Source organism: Peromyscus californicus, unplaced genomic scaffold (genome assembly GCF_007827085.1).
Source record: "Peromyscus californicus insignis strain IS unplaced genomic scaffold, ASM782708v3 Scaffold_21__1_contigs__length_65335640, whole genome shotgun sequence".
NCBI classification, from domain to species: Eukaryota; Metazoa; Chordata; class Mammalia; order Rodentia; family Cricetidae; genus Peromyscus; species Peromyscus californicus.
Genome location: NW_026294514.1, coordinates 2,708,868 through 2,724,912, shown reverse-complemented (window position 1 = coordinate 2,724,912; position 16,045 = coordinate 2,708,868). Strand labels below are relative to the sequence as shown.

The window sequence follows — 16,045 nt, the reverse complement described above, 5'->3', positions numbered from 1 at the left end:
TTATTCAACTAAATTGCACAATTACACTGATTATTTTAAATACTACAGAATAATGCTTGATCCTCTAGAGCAAAACAACATCATTTCAAACTTAATTATGTCTTTTAAAACATTCTACTGTGACCAAAAATTTTAATAAATGTATTACATTTATTAACTGTGTGTGTGTGTGTGTGTGTGTGTGTGTTGGGGATGGTGACATGCACACGCATCTGTGTGTGTGGAGGGCGGAGGACAATTTGCAGGAATTGGTTCTCTCCTTAAATGGGAGTTCTGGTCCCTGAACTTGGGTTGTGAGGCTTGGTGGCAGACACTTACCTGCTGAGCCATCTTGTGAACCCACAAGTTTTTTAAAAAAGAACTTCTCCTTTAACTGAGAAGGGAAGTGGAAGCTGTTTAAGGTCCACCATTGTCTTGCTTTTTAATCAAGCAGTGAGTTAGTTAGGCATGGTAGCACCAATCTTTAATCCCAGCACTTAGGAGGCAGAGACAGCAGATCTCTGTGGGTCTGAGGCCAGCCTGGTCTACAGACAGAGTTCCAGGACAGCCAGGGCTACACAGTGAGGCCTTGTCTGGGTGGAAAAAAAAGAAGGAAGTTGGTTGACATCCATTCTTTTTGGTCACCAGTTCCTCCTGGGCCATGAGGATGCCCAGGGAGTCAGTGTCTAATCTGCCTAAATCCGAGTACTTAGGAAGAGAGGTAAAGGAAGAAAATGGAGAAGCATGAAAACGTGGCTGCTGTGAGCAGCCTCTACATGGCCAGGTGAAGTAAAGGAGGAAATGGTCCACGCAGTAGATGACCAGGTGAGACACAGAAGCACAGAGATCTCTTGAGTTGAAAAGACCCCTAGGGATCCGAGGACAACAGGGGAATGACTCACTAGAGGACCAGTTTCTCTTGACTACCAATTAGCACAGCATGTGTGAAAAATACTGCAGTCTAGGAGAAGACCACTTGGAAGGATTAAGAAACAGTCTCGAAAGGTTGTACTGCCATGCTGCATAGGCTGGGAAGGCAGGAAAATGTCCCCCTGTCACCCATGCATCCCATCAGCCCAGCGTTTCTCAACCTTGGCTACACAGGGAAATCCTCTGGGGACTTTGGAAAGTACACACGCTGGAGTCTGATGTCACTAATCTCAGTGCAGCTGGGTATGAGGAGCTATAAAATCCTCTTGGTGAGTCTGCTGGTGGAGAACCAATACATTAGCTGAACTCTACAGGCTGCTGGATTCCAGGAAGCATCGCCTGGGAATCAGTGCTCTTCAGTGGCAGCAGGTTCAGGAGCAGGAGACAGCACAGAGAGATGGGTCAAAACAAGGAAAAAGATGAGACGCAAACAAACAAATCTGGACTCCCTCATGGAGAGGTCATGTCATCCTCTTCCAGACCATTGTTCCTGCAGTGAGCACGGTGCACGGTGGGTCCTTTCTGGTGTCCCCAGCCAGGTGCAGCCTCGCACCTTCCTACCTGTCCTGGGTCTTTGTGCACTGTTCCCTTTGGGAAGCCTGGAGCTCCTCTTTCTATCTGCATCATCTTTCCCACACTGCCTGGCTAGCCTATGGGATGTGTAGCTGGTATTAGGCAGTAATACACAGAAAACAACAGGCAGTATTTTCTTCCCTCTAGATAATATTGCATGGCAGAACCAACCTTAAATATAAGAATTTTGGGACAAAGTGACTGAGTAGATTTCCATATATCTCTTAAAGTGGAAATAAATTTAAATAGAAGAACATAGATGATGCCCAAACACTGAGTAACAGTGGCTTATAAATTTACAATGACTTACTGTGATTTATTTTTAGTCATCACTATTCAAATATTCATCAAGGTAAACATTCTCTTAAGATGAATTTTTAGCTCCAGTAAACCATCCTTAAATAAGTGGGATTAGAAACACATTTGCAGTAAATTCCAAAGTCTTGATTTTAAATAAAAAAAAAACACCAACAAATGGACGTTTTAGTGCAAATATTAAGAATCATCCTATTTGCCTGACAAAGTTACCTTCCAAAGAAGGACAAAATTCAAGGTCACAGTCAGAAATTATTTACTCTGTGCCTGTGTGTGTGTGTGGGGGGGGGGGGGGGGTTAGACTGTTCTGTTTTTCCTTGAAACACTGTGCACAGTTGTGGAACTGTTTAATTTTTTTTTTTTTTTTTTGGTTTTTCGAGACAGGGTTTCTCTGTGTAGCTTTGCGCTTCTCCTGGAACTCACTTGGTAGCCCAGGCTGGCCTCGAACTCACAGAGATCCGCCTGGCTCTGCCTCCCGAGTGCTGGGATTAAAGGCGTGCGCCACCACCGCCCGGCTGGAACTGTTTAATTATTAAGTGGTTCAAAAGTAGATAATTTTTAGAAAACCATTTTCTTGTGTGAAGTCTCCTTCATTATGAAACTATAGAGATAATTCGTGAAAACAGGGGACTAGTGAGCCGTGGTGAAATACTTTCCTTGCAAGCATGAGGACCTGTGTCCCATCCCCAGAACCCGGGTGAACAACCAGTCACAGCAGCACATGCTTGCAATTCCAGCAGAGGGGAGACAGAGAGCTAGACCCCTGGGGCCTGCCAGCCTAACTGGTGAACTCCAGGCCAGACATAGATCCTGTTTTAAGAACAAGGTGAGCCAGGCATGGTGGCGTACACTTATAATCCTAGTACTCAGGAAGGAGAGGAAGGTGGATTTATGTGAGTTTGAGGCCAGCCTGGTCTACATGAAGAGTTCCAGGCCAGCCAGAGCTACACAGTGAGATCTTGCTCCCTTACCCAAAGAGAGAGAGAGAGAGAGAGAGAGAGAGAGAGAGAGAGAGAGAGAGAGAGAGAGAGAGAGAGAGAGAGAGAGAGGTTAAGAAAAACAATGTGGATGACAGCTAATACAGTCTCCACATGTATGCACACACACCTACATATACACCACACACACACAACAAAATTATGAAAACACAGTCACAACTATGTTAGGATATTTTTGAATTTTTACAGTAGTGTTAACTCCAAAAACTCTCAATAGGAGTCAAACAAGAACAAAATGCACAGAAATATGCCAGGAACATAGATTTATGATTCTGTACAAAGTCTGAAATTCTTTGAAAGCTCATTTCCTGGGCTGTTTCATGTATGATGCTTTCAAAGAGAAGTTGAAGTGGTCATCCCTACACATTCCAACTCCTTCATCTTGACAACCACCACCCGACTAGACTCTCAGTGTCACTACCAACAGAAGCAGCCCCGTCTCTGGGGACTAGTGTGAAGTTTTTAATCAGTAATGTTTTGTGTACCTGGGCTTGGTGTGTGTGAGTGTTTATGTTTGTGGGTGCAGATGCACACGTGCTATGCATGTATGGGAAGGTCAGAGGACACCCTTAGGTGCCCATCCTCACCATGCACCTTGTTTGGGACAGGGTCTCTGTTGTTTCTGTGCTGTGGACTCAAGGCTAGCTGGCCTGTGAGCATCCAGGGATTCCTCTCTCTTCCCCTCCTCCCTCTCCCTGCAGAGTGCTGGGGTTACAGACACACTACAACATCCAGATTACATGTGGACTCTAGGAATTCAGACTCAGGTCCTGGTGCTCACAAGGAAAGCATTTTTACCTGTTGTGTGATATTCTGATCGCATTCTGACAATAAAGTTTGCTTTGAATCAGAGGGTGGAGCTAGCTACTAGTTGACCAAAATTAACCATCAAGGTTTTAGAGGACTAAGCACAGATAGAGAGGAAGTAGTAAGGTGGGGAGCTTAGAGAGGGTCTCAGCCCTCTTGGAAGGAGGAACGGCAGAGATAGGAGGTCACCGGTAGCTTCCCTGCTGCTTCTCTGATCATTCAGGTTCCTACCCTGATATCTGACTCCTGAGTTTTTATTAATAAAGAATAATTAGATAAATGCATCATTTACCCACTGAGCTATCCCTCAGGAGTCTAATTAATATCTTAATGGACAAAATTTAAAAGCAAAATGGGGGAATGACCTCGTATTGATGGAATCCTCGAAGCTCCTGAGAGTGACTGAGACCACAGGAGCCACCTTCTTTATTGCATCATTAATCAAGGAAAGGAAGATGTTCTTGGTACATAAAACCATAAAATTAAGGTTAAGTGAACTCTAGATTTCTATGGAAGGCATAATACAAGTGTAAGCTCACTTAATTACCAAAAAATCATAGTGAACTGACTAGGATTTTGTTATAGAAGGTATGTATCTAAGGCCTGGGGTCATAGCTCAGTGGTAGAGTGCTTACCCAGCATTCATGGGGCCCTGGGTTCAATCCTCAGTACTAGAAAACAAACAAACAAACAAATCTAAAAAGAAAAAATATATTTCATATAGGCAGAAGGCAAATGTCTTTTTCTAGAGGTAAGAAGGGCCTAGTATTACTGTTTAAAAAATCTACGTATACTTTATACTGTTTTCAACTATGTTATTGGCGGATTAGATTTTTCTGTCTGGGAATTCCACTCATTGTTGACACCTAACTGGACATGCCTTAATAAAATGCTGATTCAAGAGATACTTTAAGCAGTGATACCCACTCCCACATCCGGGCTAGAAAGCAGATTCATCAAGGCCATGCGTTCGGCACGGCTTGCACAAGGTAGAGAGGCGGTCTCATCCCCAATGTTTAAGTCTCTGTCTGAACGGTTCCGCTACTTGAGCCCCAGGACTCTGGGTCTGGGAGTCATCTCCAAAGTGCCCAGCTTCTAGTGACAATGGAAGACGTGAGAAGGAAAAGAGGGAGGACACAACCTCACAAAGAAAACCAAAGGGAAAATATTCACAACGACTTGGGGGAAAGCATGATTCTCACCGAAACTTTAAGTCAGGAAACACTTTCTTCGGTTTGAAATGAATACACATCTTTGCTGTCTAAGTCTTTCCACTGTCTGCTCCTTCGTGATTTCATATTTTAACAGCATATTTGATGTTGCATTTTGCAACATTTTCATATTTTGTAATTTCACATTGCAACAGCAGATTTGAAGATTATCTCAAACACACAACATATAGGTGATTTTAGTTAGGTCCGTGTAGTCGTTTACGGACAGACATGTCACACCTTTCTACAGGCTAAGTGTTACCTGTAGCTCACACTGTATTTTCAAATAGAGAAGTCTATAGAGTGAAGTACTATTCAATCTGCTTTACACAAATGTTAATGGTAAGAAACACTGCACTACAGAAAAAGAATGCAGTTGTCTATTTTATTTTAACTAAAAGGGTAACATAAGAAATTTCAGGTAAAAGGGAGATTTTTAAATAATCCATGTCATCGAGGCACATAAAACTTCAAAACTTAAGGTAATTAGAGGGAAATGTTATATAAAAATCTCTTTCATGCAATATCATGGATTAGAGGATTATGATATGTTACATCACAATTTTATTAAAAAATAACAGTTTCCTTTTTTCTTTCTTTTTTTGTTTATTATCCTGGCAGTTCTTAGGATCAAAATTCATGCTCACAAGGGCTCTATCACTGAGCTACATGTCCAGCCCCTGGTCTTATACGTCATATTCCCTTGCTGTGTGTCAGTAAGTATCTGAGAATATATAAAGGCTGCAGAAAGTCAATCACTTTACCCACCAAAACCATCCTTCACAAGTACCAGAGACAATAGGCCCTCAAGGTCCACGGAATACTAGAGTTCTCTAAGTTGATGCTCAGTGGTCTATGGGGGAGGGGGGCGGGTGTAGCTTCCTTTTTGTTTCTTTTAGATAACCCAGCTAAATCCATGCCTGGCTTCCTTTTATTTCTGTTTGAAGTAGGAGGAGCAGCAGAAAGCCCCACCCAGAATATAAAACCCCGGAGGTATTAAGGAGCTAAACAATGGCACAGCCAATCCCCGGAGGAGCAGCCCCTAGGAAGCCTTCTCTTACCTGATGTGGCCAATCAGCTCAATAAGCTTGTGGCTGAAGAAATAAGCCGTGAGCTCGGACACGTGGCTCAGGACCGAACAGACCCCAAAGAGGGTCGTCGTTCCGTTCAGATCTTCCAGGTGCCAGTAGAGGAAGGTGAACACAAAGCCGTATCCAAAACCCATGAACCAGGCCACAAACAGCACCGAGCCGTACTGCACGCTGCACAGCAGCTTGATCAGGTCCCAGAAGTTGAAGGCCTGCGAGTGCGCCGCCGCCGCGGCCGTGGTCGTCGTGGGCGTCTCCTCCGATGACTCCGTGGAGTTGTCCCTCTCCACCTGCGGGATCTCCACCTCCTTCCCTTTCCCACCGTCGCCGCCGTGTTTGAAGTGGTTGTAGCGGAACCGGAACTGGGTGGCGACGATCAGGGCCAGGGTCATGAGGACGCCGAAGACGATGAAGACGATCTGGTAGTTGCGGTACTCGGGGGGCTTGCACCCCTTGCCGTCGACGAGCACGTCGATGTGGGTGTAGTCGATGCCGATGCCCACCGACAGCATGGCCAGGCCCCAGCCCAGGGAGCCCCACATGCGCTGCAGCCCGTAGCGGTCGCGGTGCTTGCCCAGGTACTGCAGGGTCACCGTGTCTACGATCGTGACCGAGGAGGCACTGAAAAACTCTCCGATGATGACCACCACCAAGATCACCAGGAATATCGCCTCCACTTCTTGCTGGTCATAGAGGAGGGTGACTTGGTCCGAGGGCAAAGATTTGGTGGTGGGGGTGGGGGTGGTGGGGGTGGTGGCAGGGGTGGTGGTGGTGGTGGTGGTGGTGGTGGTGGTGGTGGTGGTGGTGGTGGTGGTGGTGGCAGGGGTGGCCTCCGTGGCATTCCCTGCAGGGGTGGGGGTCACGGTGCTCGTGTTTAACACCAAGTCCATCACAGGGTGGGTCGCTTCCTCCGTCCGGGGCTGCAGCGTGGGTTCACCCGTCAAGGTCAAGGCTGTCGTTGGGAAGAGGGCCGCATCTGAGCTATCCAGCCCCGTTTCCGACGACGGCAGCGGCGGCGACAGCGCGTTCCTTTTCTCACGGGGTTTGGGTGGCGTGGTGAAGAAAGCCGCGGTGGAGGAATTCATCGGCAGGGGCGTGGCGGGGTGACTGGCATTGGTGGGGTGAGCCGTGGGGGGAATCTTTGGTACGCATCTCAAGGTGGCAGGCTTGACAAAGCCGATGCCCAGGTTGAACAAGACCCAGCACAGGAGCGAGAAGAGGAGGACGATTTTGCCCTTTCTGAAGCGATCTGCCACGACGCCCCAAAAAGGGGCGCTGCAGAATTCGATGAAGTACCGAATGCCCACCAGCAACCCGCTCTGGCTGGGCGACATCCCCAGCTGTTTGTAGTACACGGGCAGGAGCGGGTAAAGAGAGCCATAGGCAGAGTAAAAGAAAAAATAGAACACCTTGGAAATGAGAAGGTCATTGTTTATCTTCACACAGTGTTTCTCTATCCAGTCTATTTCCTCCTCGGGGATGGCGGAGGTCTCTGTGGAGGAGGGGGTGTCGTTGGAAGGGGGCTCCGGTTCCCTGCAGATGCCGTTGAAGGGGTCGGCAAGCACGTACTTTCTCTTCTGCTCCTCTTCATCATCAGTTAGGATAGCGACTTTATCATCTGCAGCCATGGCTTACCACTCCCATCAAGGGCTGAGACCTTCGGAATCCTGACTGGTGACCTGGAGGTTGAAATGTAAGACACTGGGTGAGGAAAATCCTTAGAGCATCCCGGTACACAGAGATGAGGAATCTCAAGCCACATCTAAAATCACAGCTGGGGATCCTGGCCAAGGAAAACAGCTTTAAAAAAAATTAAACACAAGGATGGAGAAATGGCTCACTTTCTGTTCTTACAGAGGACAAGCTCAGATTTCACATCCAGGTCATGTGGCTCACAACCTTTCCAACTGTCTGTAACTCCAGCTCCAGACTCTGACACCCTCTTCTGGCCTCCACAGATACAGGCAAATACATACATCTACATATACACCCAGATGTATGCACACTGGACAGACACAGATATACACATAAAGATAAAATAAGTCTCGTTTGAAAATCAAGTACTCTTATGGCCACTGATTGGAGCTGGTTGCTGGCAAGGCATCAGGTATGGAAGCAGCCTTACCATCACCTACATTATACACGGTGCTCTCGAGTCATTTAGGGATTGAGTTTAAGAGATTAGAACCAAAACAACAGGTAATATCTATTGAGGGCTTCCATACAGCTCTGTGGTAGAGAATCTGACTGCTGTGTGTGAGCCCTTGGGTTTCGTCTCCAGCAAGACATGCATATAGAAATAGATGTGGATTCAATCTCCCAGTGGTTTACAAAAGGAAAAACACATTTACTGAGCTCTTACTACAGCAGGTTAAAGACTTCCACACATATTAATTCACATTCATCACAACATGCTTACTACTTTGTCCACGTTACAGATAAGAAAAATGAGGCCTGGCCAGCTTGACTAATAGGTGGCAGAGCCTGGATTTGAACCCTGCTTTATAGTGTCAGTGTGCATAACCTAATACAAACTGTAGCCTATGCATGCATCCCTGGATAGCTGTGAACGTGGCCCAGCACCTTCGTAAATAACAAGGCCATGCTGCAGTGTCAAAAGCTTGGACACTTCCACCACCAAAGTGTCAACTACCACGTATTACGTAATAAATTTAGAGAAAGGTGGTTTTCATATGAAAGATTAGCAATACAACAATGGTATAAATTTATAGGGACCATGCCACATTCCATGATTTTCTCTTACTTTTATTAGACATGATTAAGGAGTCAAAAGGTTGTGCTGACATAGTCTGGTGCTAGAAGGGGTGCTTATTACATCCATGCCAAATCCTCTAAACTTCTCTAGCAGAGAGAAACGTCAGCTCCACTATCCGCCCCAAGCAATGATCTCACCTCCTTTCCCCACCCCAATATGAATTGACATGCAGAAAAATTCAAGAATCATGAATGTAAACATTTTAAATCTCTGTCCTAGACAAACAATAGAAACATTTTCCAAGACAGTATCTCACTATGTAGAACTTTCTCTGTAGACCAGGCTGGAACTCTGGATTAAAGGCACATGCCATCTATCACATGCAGCTAGAATCAGGACCTCTGTGGTAAGCTGATTTATCTTCTAGCCCTAAAATGAAGTAGGATGCAGCCACTAACTTCTAACTTCGGAATATTTAGGTTAAAATGGTTTATAAATTGAAGTAAAATTCACATGAGTCATTTAAAATAAATAACTCACTGGCACTTAGAATATTCACAGTATTGGATAGCTTCCCCTGCACCTCATTTCCAATTTTTGTAAATACAAAAATGTATTACCACTGTGTTTCCCTCACCGAAATGTATGATCTTGATCTTTTCTTCTTGCCTTTTCTCAGAGCTAAATGAGATGCACTGGATATTTTAATAACCTCATTTTGGACTCCAGGAGTATCACCAACTATATGACTTTTTTTTTTTTAACCTAACCAAGCAACTAGAACTTCATTGTTTTCTCAATGAAACCTAAGTGACTATCGCTGAGCGCCAAGCTCTGGTTTTCTTGCTGTTCTTGATCAGCTGGACCCTGACACACTCACTTCCTGATAGCGGAATTTAACTTTTTCCTGCTTTTTCCATCACAGTTCCCTTTGCAGGAGAAACACCTTCAAAATAGTTGGCCTTCAAGGGCTGTGCCCATGGGCTTTCTGGTATTACCAAGACACGCCTAGTCCCAATAGTGACTATGGCACTTCCCGGCATTATGAAGACCATACAATTGCCAATCCTGCAGAAGGCTGAGCAAAAGAGCTCTTTTGTGGAGCTGGGAATAGAATCTGGGGCCTTGTGCATGCTTGGCAATCATTCTTCCACTGGGCTACATTCCCAGCCCTAAACCTTATTCATCTTAGTAGCAAAAGAAAAAACTTTGTTTTTTCCCAAAGACCTCTTACTGCCTGGTTATGATAGATCTTCTTCGATGCACTGTTTTTATTTTTCTTTGGTTATTAAAATCTTCTCCTGTTCAACTCAGCAGCTTCAATTACACTTTCTCACTTGAAAAGACAAGTAACCCTTTTTTCCTGAACTGTTTTGCTTTCTCAGCTCAAATTGGAAAGAAATGTGTGTTGTGCTTAAAATGGATAAAGTTATATGACCCTGGTGGTGGAACAGGCCAGATTAAACATAGGTAGGTGGTTCCTTCCCTAACCCTCTTTCAAACAACAGTAAACACATACGGAGACATATGCACAGGTAGAAGACTCAGCAGTCACAATCTAAGCTAGGGAGGGTTAAAGGCACATGATGGTAATGATAACGTGAACTGACACATGTAAAATCTCAAAAAATTCATCTCACATCATCCCCCTTCTTGGGCCGCCACGCCAAAGAGATTAATCAAGAGAGAGCAGGTCATGGGGTACAGGAAAGAAAACAAGCCATCTTGCAAATGTTCACCTCTAAAACTTTGTACACGCACAACTTTTTTTTAAAGGATAAAAATCAATGGATTTTCCATCCAAAGACAGTATATCCAATGTTTTCACCATGAAGAAATGATAACTATTTGAAAAGATAAAAAGCGTTACAAAGTATCTAAGACGTAGGAAACCACTTCAGGGTATCGGCACAGGTAGGCTTACCAGCTATAACTTTAGAAGCAGAGAAAGCAAGAAGTTATGCCTGGAATTACTCAGAAGTTCTGCCCAGCAGAGTGCTATTCTTCACTCTGTCATCTACAGAACGCATGTGGGTTTGAAAGAAAAGGACCCCACAGGCTCATATATTTGGACACCTAGTCCCCAGCTGGTGGACCTATTTGGGGAGGATTAGGAGGTGTGGCCTTGTTGGAGGGGGTGTGTCACTGGGGGGCAGGCTTGAGGTTTTTGTATCATTCTCACTGTGTTCTCTGCCTCCTGCTTGTGGCTGGAGACATGAGCACTCAGCTGTTTCTGCCTGCATACCTTTGCTCCACTCTCATGGACCCTAACCTCTGGAACCAGAGACCCAATTAAAGAAATGAAAAAAATATACACACATCTGTCAAAATATGACCCCATTCGTGGGCACAGTGTTTATACTATTATGGATAAGTTAAAAATAACACTAATATTAAAAAAAATGTGGAATCATGTGACTTTAGGCTTTCAAGAGATATTAAGTGAATAGTCTCTGTCACTGCCTAAATATATTTCTTCAAACTTATATAAAATATTTGATTGCTTGACTTCTAATCAGATGTTAGTGGTCCTTAGTTAACTGCCCTCCACAGAGACTGCTGCGACCACAGAAGTAGATCAGAGAAGGGCCCCGAGTCCTCTTGAGAGACGCTATGAGGAACCAATGCTGAGATGCAAATTCTTATGTCAGGATGCAGACTCCAGCCCTGGTGAGTGGCTCCCCAGCCACTCTTTTCCCCTCTATTCCAATGACCTTTTATTATAAGCTCTGTAAGGTTCTCCCACTAGAAATGTCCATGTGTTAACTAGTTCCTAAGCATTAACAAATGGAGAAGGTATCAACAAATGCAAGTAACTAAGAAATGTCCTGTTACAGAACATTCACTTTCTTCTACATGAAAGGCACACTTAGAAATATTTCTATGAATTTCAATCTAAAATATAGGCAATAAACTATTTTAGTTTAAATTCAGGACATTAGTTTTTATTGTATTTTATTTCTTGAGACAGGGTCTCACTGTGTAGCCCTGGGAATCCTGGAACTCACTATGTAGAGTAGGCAGCCTCAAACTCACAGGGATCCTCCTGACTCTTCCTTCCAAGTGCTGGGGTTGAGGCCATGCAGACTAGGGCCCGCCCAGCCCAGGACATGTGTTTTTAGACGACGTTTTCATGTCCGACTTGGGTTTTGAGGAAGCAGAAGCCAGTGCTGTGAGCACAACAGACACAGTGGAAATGAACTCATCTCTGCGACCTCGGATCAAGGGCAAAGAGACAAGCCAGAAACAAGGCCTGCATTTTAATAAAATTAAGGTTTGCTGGAGGCAATGTCCCTTTGTTGAAGTGGATCCTATCTGGCTGCTTCAGTGTGGATGAGACAAATGTGCAGACTGCTAGAAACGCCTGGGGTGAGCACTTCAGAGGGAGGGGCAACTGTGCTACTCAGAGCCTAAGAGGGCAGCTGTGTAGTATGTAACATGAACCTTAAAGAGTCTTTATTAATAAAACAAACCTGGAGCCAAGTATTGGGGTGAACACTGAAAGATCAGAGAGGCAGAACAAGCCACAGCTAACCTCACCTGGCCAACTTCTCAGCTGGTCTTGTTTCCTCAGACTGGAAGCCTCTGTGTCCTCATATCTGAATGGCTCTCAGCTGAACTGTGCTGCTAGAAGCCTGAAAGCTTAACCAGCCAAATGCTTAGCCAGGCCAAAAGCTTCTAGTTTCTGGTCCTCACGCCTTATATACCTTTCTGCTTTCTACCATCACTCCCTGGGATTAAAGGCTCGCTTTCTGGCATTAAAGGCGTGTGTCACCATGTTTGGCTGTATCCTTGAACACATGGATTTCTGCCTCTGGAATGCTAGGATTAAAGGCGTGTGCTACCACTGCCTATCCTAAGTATCTAGTGCCTTTTCTGTTCTCTGACCCCAGATAAGTTTATTAGGGTGCACAATATTTTGGGGAACACAATACCACCACACATCTGTTTGCATCTCCCTCCCAAATCCCCAGGTGGAAGTCCTTCCCTCCACTGTGAAGGGCCCTTGCAATGGGATCACAGCTCTAGCAAACAAGTAAACAGGTTTCTCTTTCCCAAACTCACCTGGTGAGAAAAGGCTGCGTAAGGATACAGTGAGAAGGTGGCAGATTGAAGCCCCTAAGCAGTTCTCACGGGGCACTTTGACTGGCAGTTTCACAGACCCCAGGACCATGAGAAATTAACCTGCTGCCAGTCATGTTTGGAGTTTTGTTACAGCAGCTTGTGAATACTGAGACAGTGCTCAGCAACACAGATCCATCCAACTCATCCCCGAGTCAGACGGCTTCTGTCGTGTCTGCTTCACTGGAAACTACGCACAGAAACGCATGACCTTCCCAAGGATGGTGCTGCAGCTCGTTCAAGCTGCGTAAGATTGGATTTTGTTTATTTTTAGAAAGCCGAAAGTTTTATCACCCAGTAAACTCCAATGTCAGTAATCAACAACACACTGTGAAAATCTAACACTGCCCTAAAAGGCCTCCTACCAGAACCTACGCGAGTCATTCCTACAGCAGGGATTTCTGAATTATTGATGTGAGGCAGTGAAATCATTCTTGATAAAATAGCCCTTCTCGTTTGGTATTTACATTAAAATGGCTTAAACATATACTGCCCATAAATAAATGGAAAACAATGGAAACTCGGTGGTGGGAGGGTGAGGGGATGGAATCAGCTTCATATTTGAGGCATCATTTGTCATAACAATCGCAAGGTCGAGCTCATGAACGCGATGACAAAGTGTATTTTGTGTGGCAGTGGCACAGTTGTCAAAGCGGAGAGTCAACAGTCCCCGGTTAATACAGGAGAGAATTGTTCTTTGTGCCATTACTACTATAACTCAATGTTGCCCAGAAACCTAGCTGAAGCTGTGAAACAGGGACATCTATTTCCTAACCCTGGGAGCCAGCTCTACCTAGTGAACTGTCACTGGCCATTCAAAATATCCCTAAGCCACGTGAGCCCTAAAGCAGAACTCGGCCACTGACTGCTACCACACAGGGCAAGGGAAAGCACCATAAACCAGCCTCGGAGTCCCGGTGTTTATACATGCCACCCTTAGTCAGTCACTTCAGCCCCTAGCATTTTCCAGAGGAGCTGTGTTCAGAAGCATGTACGCAAGGTCTATCCAACAGATCTTTTAAGATCAGATTGCTTTAGTATCTGCCACCCATTCAGCCAATGTTATGAAAAACAAATACAAAAAAAAAAAAAGCAGCCCACAGCACAAAGGCACTGAAGCACACCACAGAGAATGACTGTTTGGGGATCTTCCTCTTCTTTCTGAGGCACTGTGACATGGAGGGCTGAGACAAGCTAAAAGGCAATGCTCATCCTCACACTATTAATCCAGTTCCCAGCTGGACCCTCCAGGTTCTCAGCACTACACCCAGGCTCCCAGAGCTGCCCACAGCATTGCACAGGGATTGGGCCTCCTCCCAGAACCTGCCACCCCATCATTCTTGGACAGTCCTTCCCAGACCCCTGACAAAAATACGTGAGAAGACAGATCCATGACCTGTGGTTGCTCCATCGTGGTGACGGATTTACACACTAACTAGCAGCACAGTGCTATGTGGCCATCACCACTAACTACAACAGAACACCTGCAACGGCTTTGTAAGGATTAACTCAGTCTCCACAACAGTTCCCTACTGTGAATGGGGAAACTGAGGCATGGAAGACAGCTAGCCCCAGCCCACATCCAGAGTAGACTGAAGACATGGGATTCAATTGCAGGTAGCCTGTGCTCTTAGCAGGTATTATTTCTAGATGTACTGTGCGGCTGTTAAATAAGATGCCAAATGCATGTTCTGGCCTCAAACTCCTGTTTCAGAGTAGATAAGATAAGCCTTAAACTCAGGAAACATTAAATAATGTGTAAGAGTTAAGTGGCAAGTGTGGTGATATTTTCTTTGTGCTCTAACAAACAAAGCCTGCCTGGAGATCAGAGTGTGGAGCTAAGCCACTAGTTAGCCATAGAGGCCATGCAGTGGTGGCACACACCTTTAATCCTGGCACTTGGGAGGGGGAGACAAGAAGTGATATGGCTGAGCAGAAAGAGGAAGTGATAAGGTGAGGTAGAGACAGAAGCTTGGCCCCCTTTCAGTGTGAGGATTTCTAGAGGTAAGAAGTCTTTCTAGTGGCTGGATGCTCTTTTTCTCTGATCTTTCGGCTTTCACCCTGATATATGACTCCGGGTTTTTATTATTGAGACCAATTAGAATTCGCTCTACATCTGGCATCCAACTTTTGGGGCATGATTTTACAAAAAAGCCACCGGCACAGGCCGGGGCTGCATGTACCTGGAGTCACTATCCCACTGGCTAAGATTTTCCATTCTTTTCCTCAAGTCTCTGAGCAAGTTGGGATTTTTCTGTTGCAGCCTATCTGTAACAAACTCCATAGGCTTTGGGGCCCCAAACACTGAAGGAGTTAGCTGCTTTCCCACATTCCCTGTGCAGATGGCTGGCTCTTTGGCTTCTTTTCTCATGGTAGGTTATAAGCTTTCCTTGGACCCTCTCCTTGGGCTGCTGCCTTTAAAACCTGCTCGGGCTTCTACTGTTCTCCGCAGAAGCAGTCAGCCTCACATCTTTATTGTCATCGTCTGCAGATTTGGTGAGACAATTGGGAATTCTTAAAGGGAGGAATTAGTTAAAAAGGAGAGTTGTTCCCCACGTTAAAAAATGGGAAATACTATTACGATGTAGAGAGTTAGGTCTCTGCATGACTGCATGATGAATGATTTAAAAATGGAACAATTAAATGAAGGGATAATCAGTTTACCTGGGATTGACATAATGTTATTATCATTTTGATAATCTTTATTGTCAATTTAATAATTCTTGGTTTATCATTAAAAAAGTTGGTTGATATGAGTGACAAGATACAAGTCTTAGAAAAACTTATTAAAACAGATCATAGAGACATTCAGACCCAGACAGAGGAATTTAAAGGAGAACCAATCTCAGCATTGCATTAGAAGGTTAGAGAGGAACGGCCTAAGGCTTTCAAACAGCCAACCTTAATCTTTCCAGTAACATTACAGGAACTGTCAAATGATAGATATCCTCAAGGTGGTCTAAGAGCTGAATAGACTCCTGTGCAAATGTTAGATTTGAGGAGATTCAAGGAAGCAATAGTCTCATAAAGCATGCATTCACCTTTTGTGAAGCAGATGTTAAACTCATGGTCAACTTGTAATAGAAATATCCCTCCAGACTGGAGAGACTTGGTTACAGCAGTCTTGGAGCCTGGTCCTCAATTACAGTGGAGGACCTGGTGAAAAGATGATGCTAAGACCATTGAACAATGAAGTAGGGCTAGAGGTATGGGAATCTCCCAAGACCAACTTCTTGGAGAAGTATGGTGATATTTTATTTGTATTAAAATGTTATTTGTATGTTAATAAATAAAGTTGCCCGGGGG

The 16,045-nt window shown here is 44.7% G+C and overlaps 1 protein-coding gene across 3 annotated transcripts in view; it reads right to left on the bottom strand.

Annotated features, from left to right (window-relative positions):
• Mfsd6 (major facilitator superfamily domain containing 6) overlaps positions 1-7,609 on the bottom strand; it is a 51,148-nt gene extending 43,539 nt beyond the window's left edge. For all 3 annotated transcript variants that reach the window (XM_052749416.1, XM_052749418.1, XM_052749417.1), the window contains exon 1: positions 5,875-7,609. In XM_052749416.1, coding sequence (XP_052605376.1) covers positions 5,875-7,529 — 1,655 coding nt within the window. In that variant the 5' untranslated portion in view covers positions 7,530-7,609. The remainder of the gene's footprint in view (positions 1-5,874) is intronic.
• Between the last annotated feature and the right edge of the window lie 8,436 nt (positions 7,610-16,045).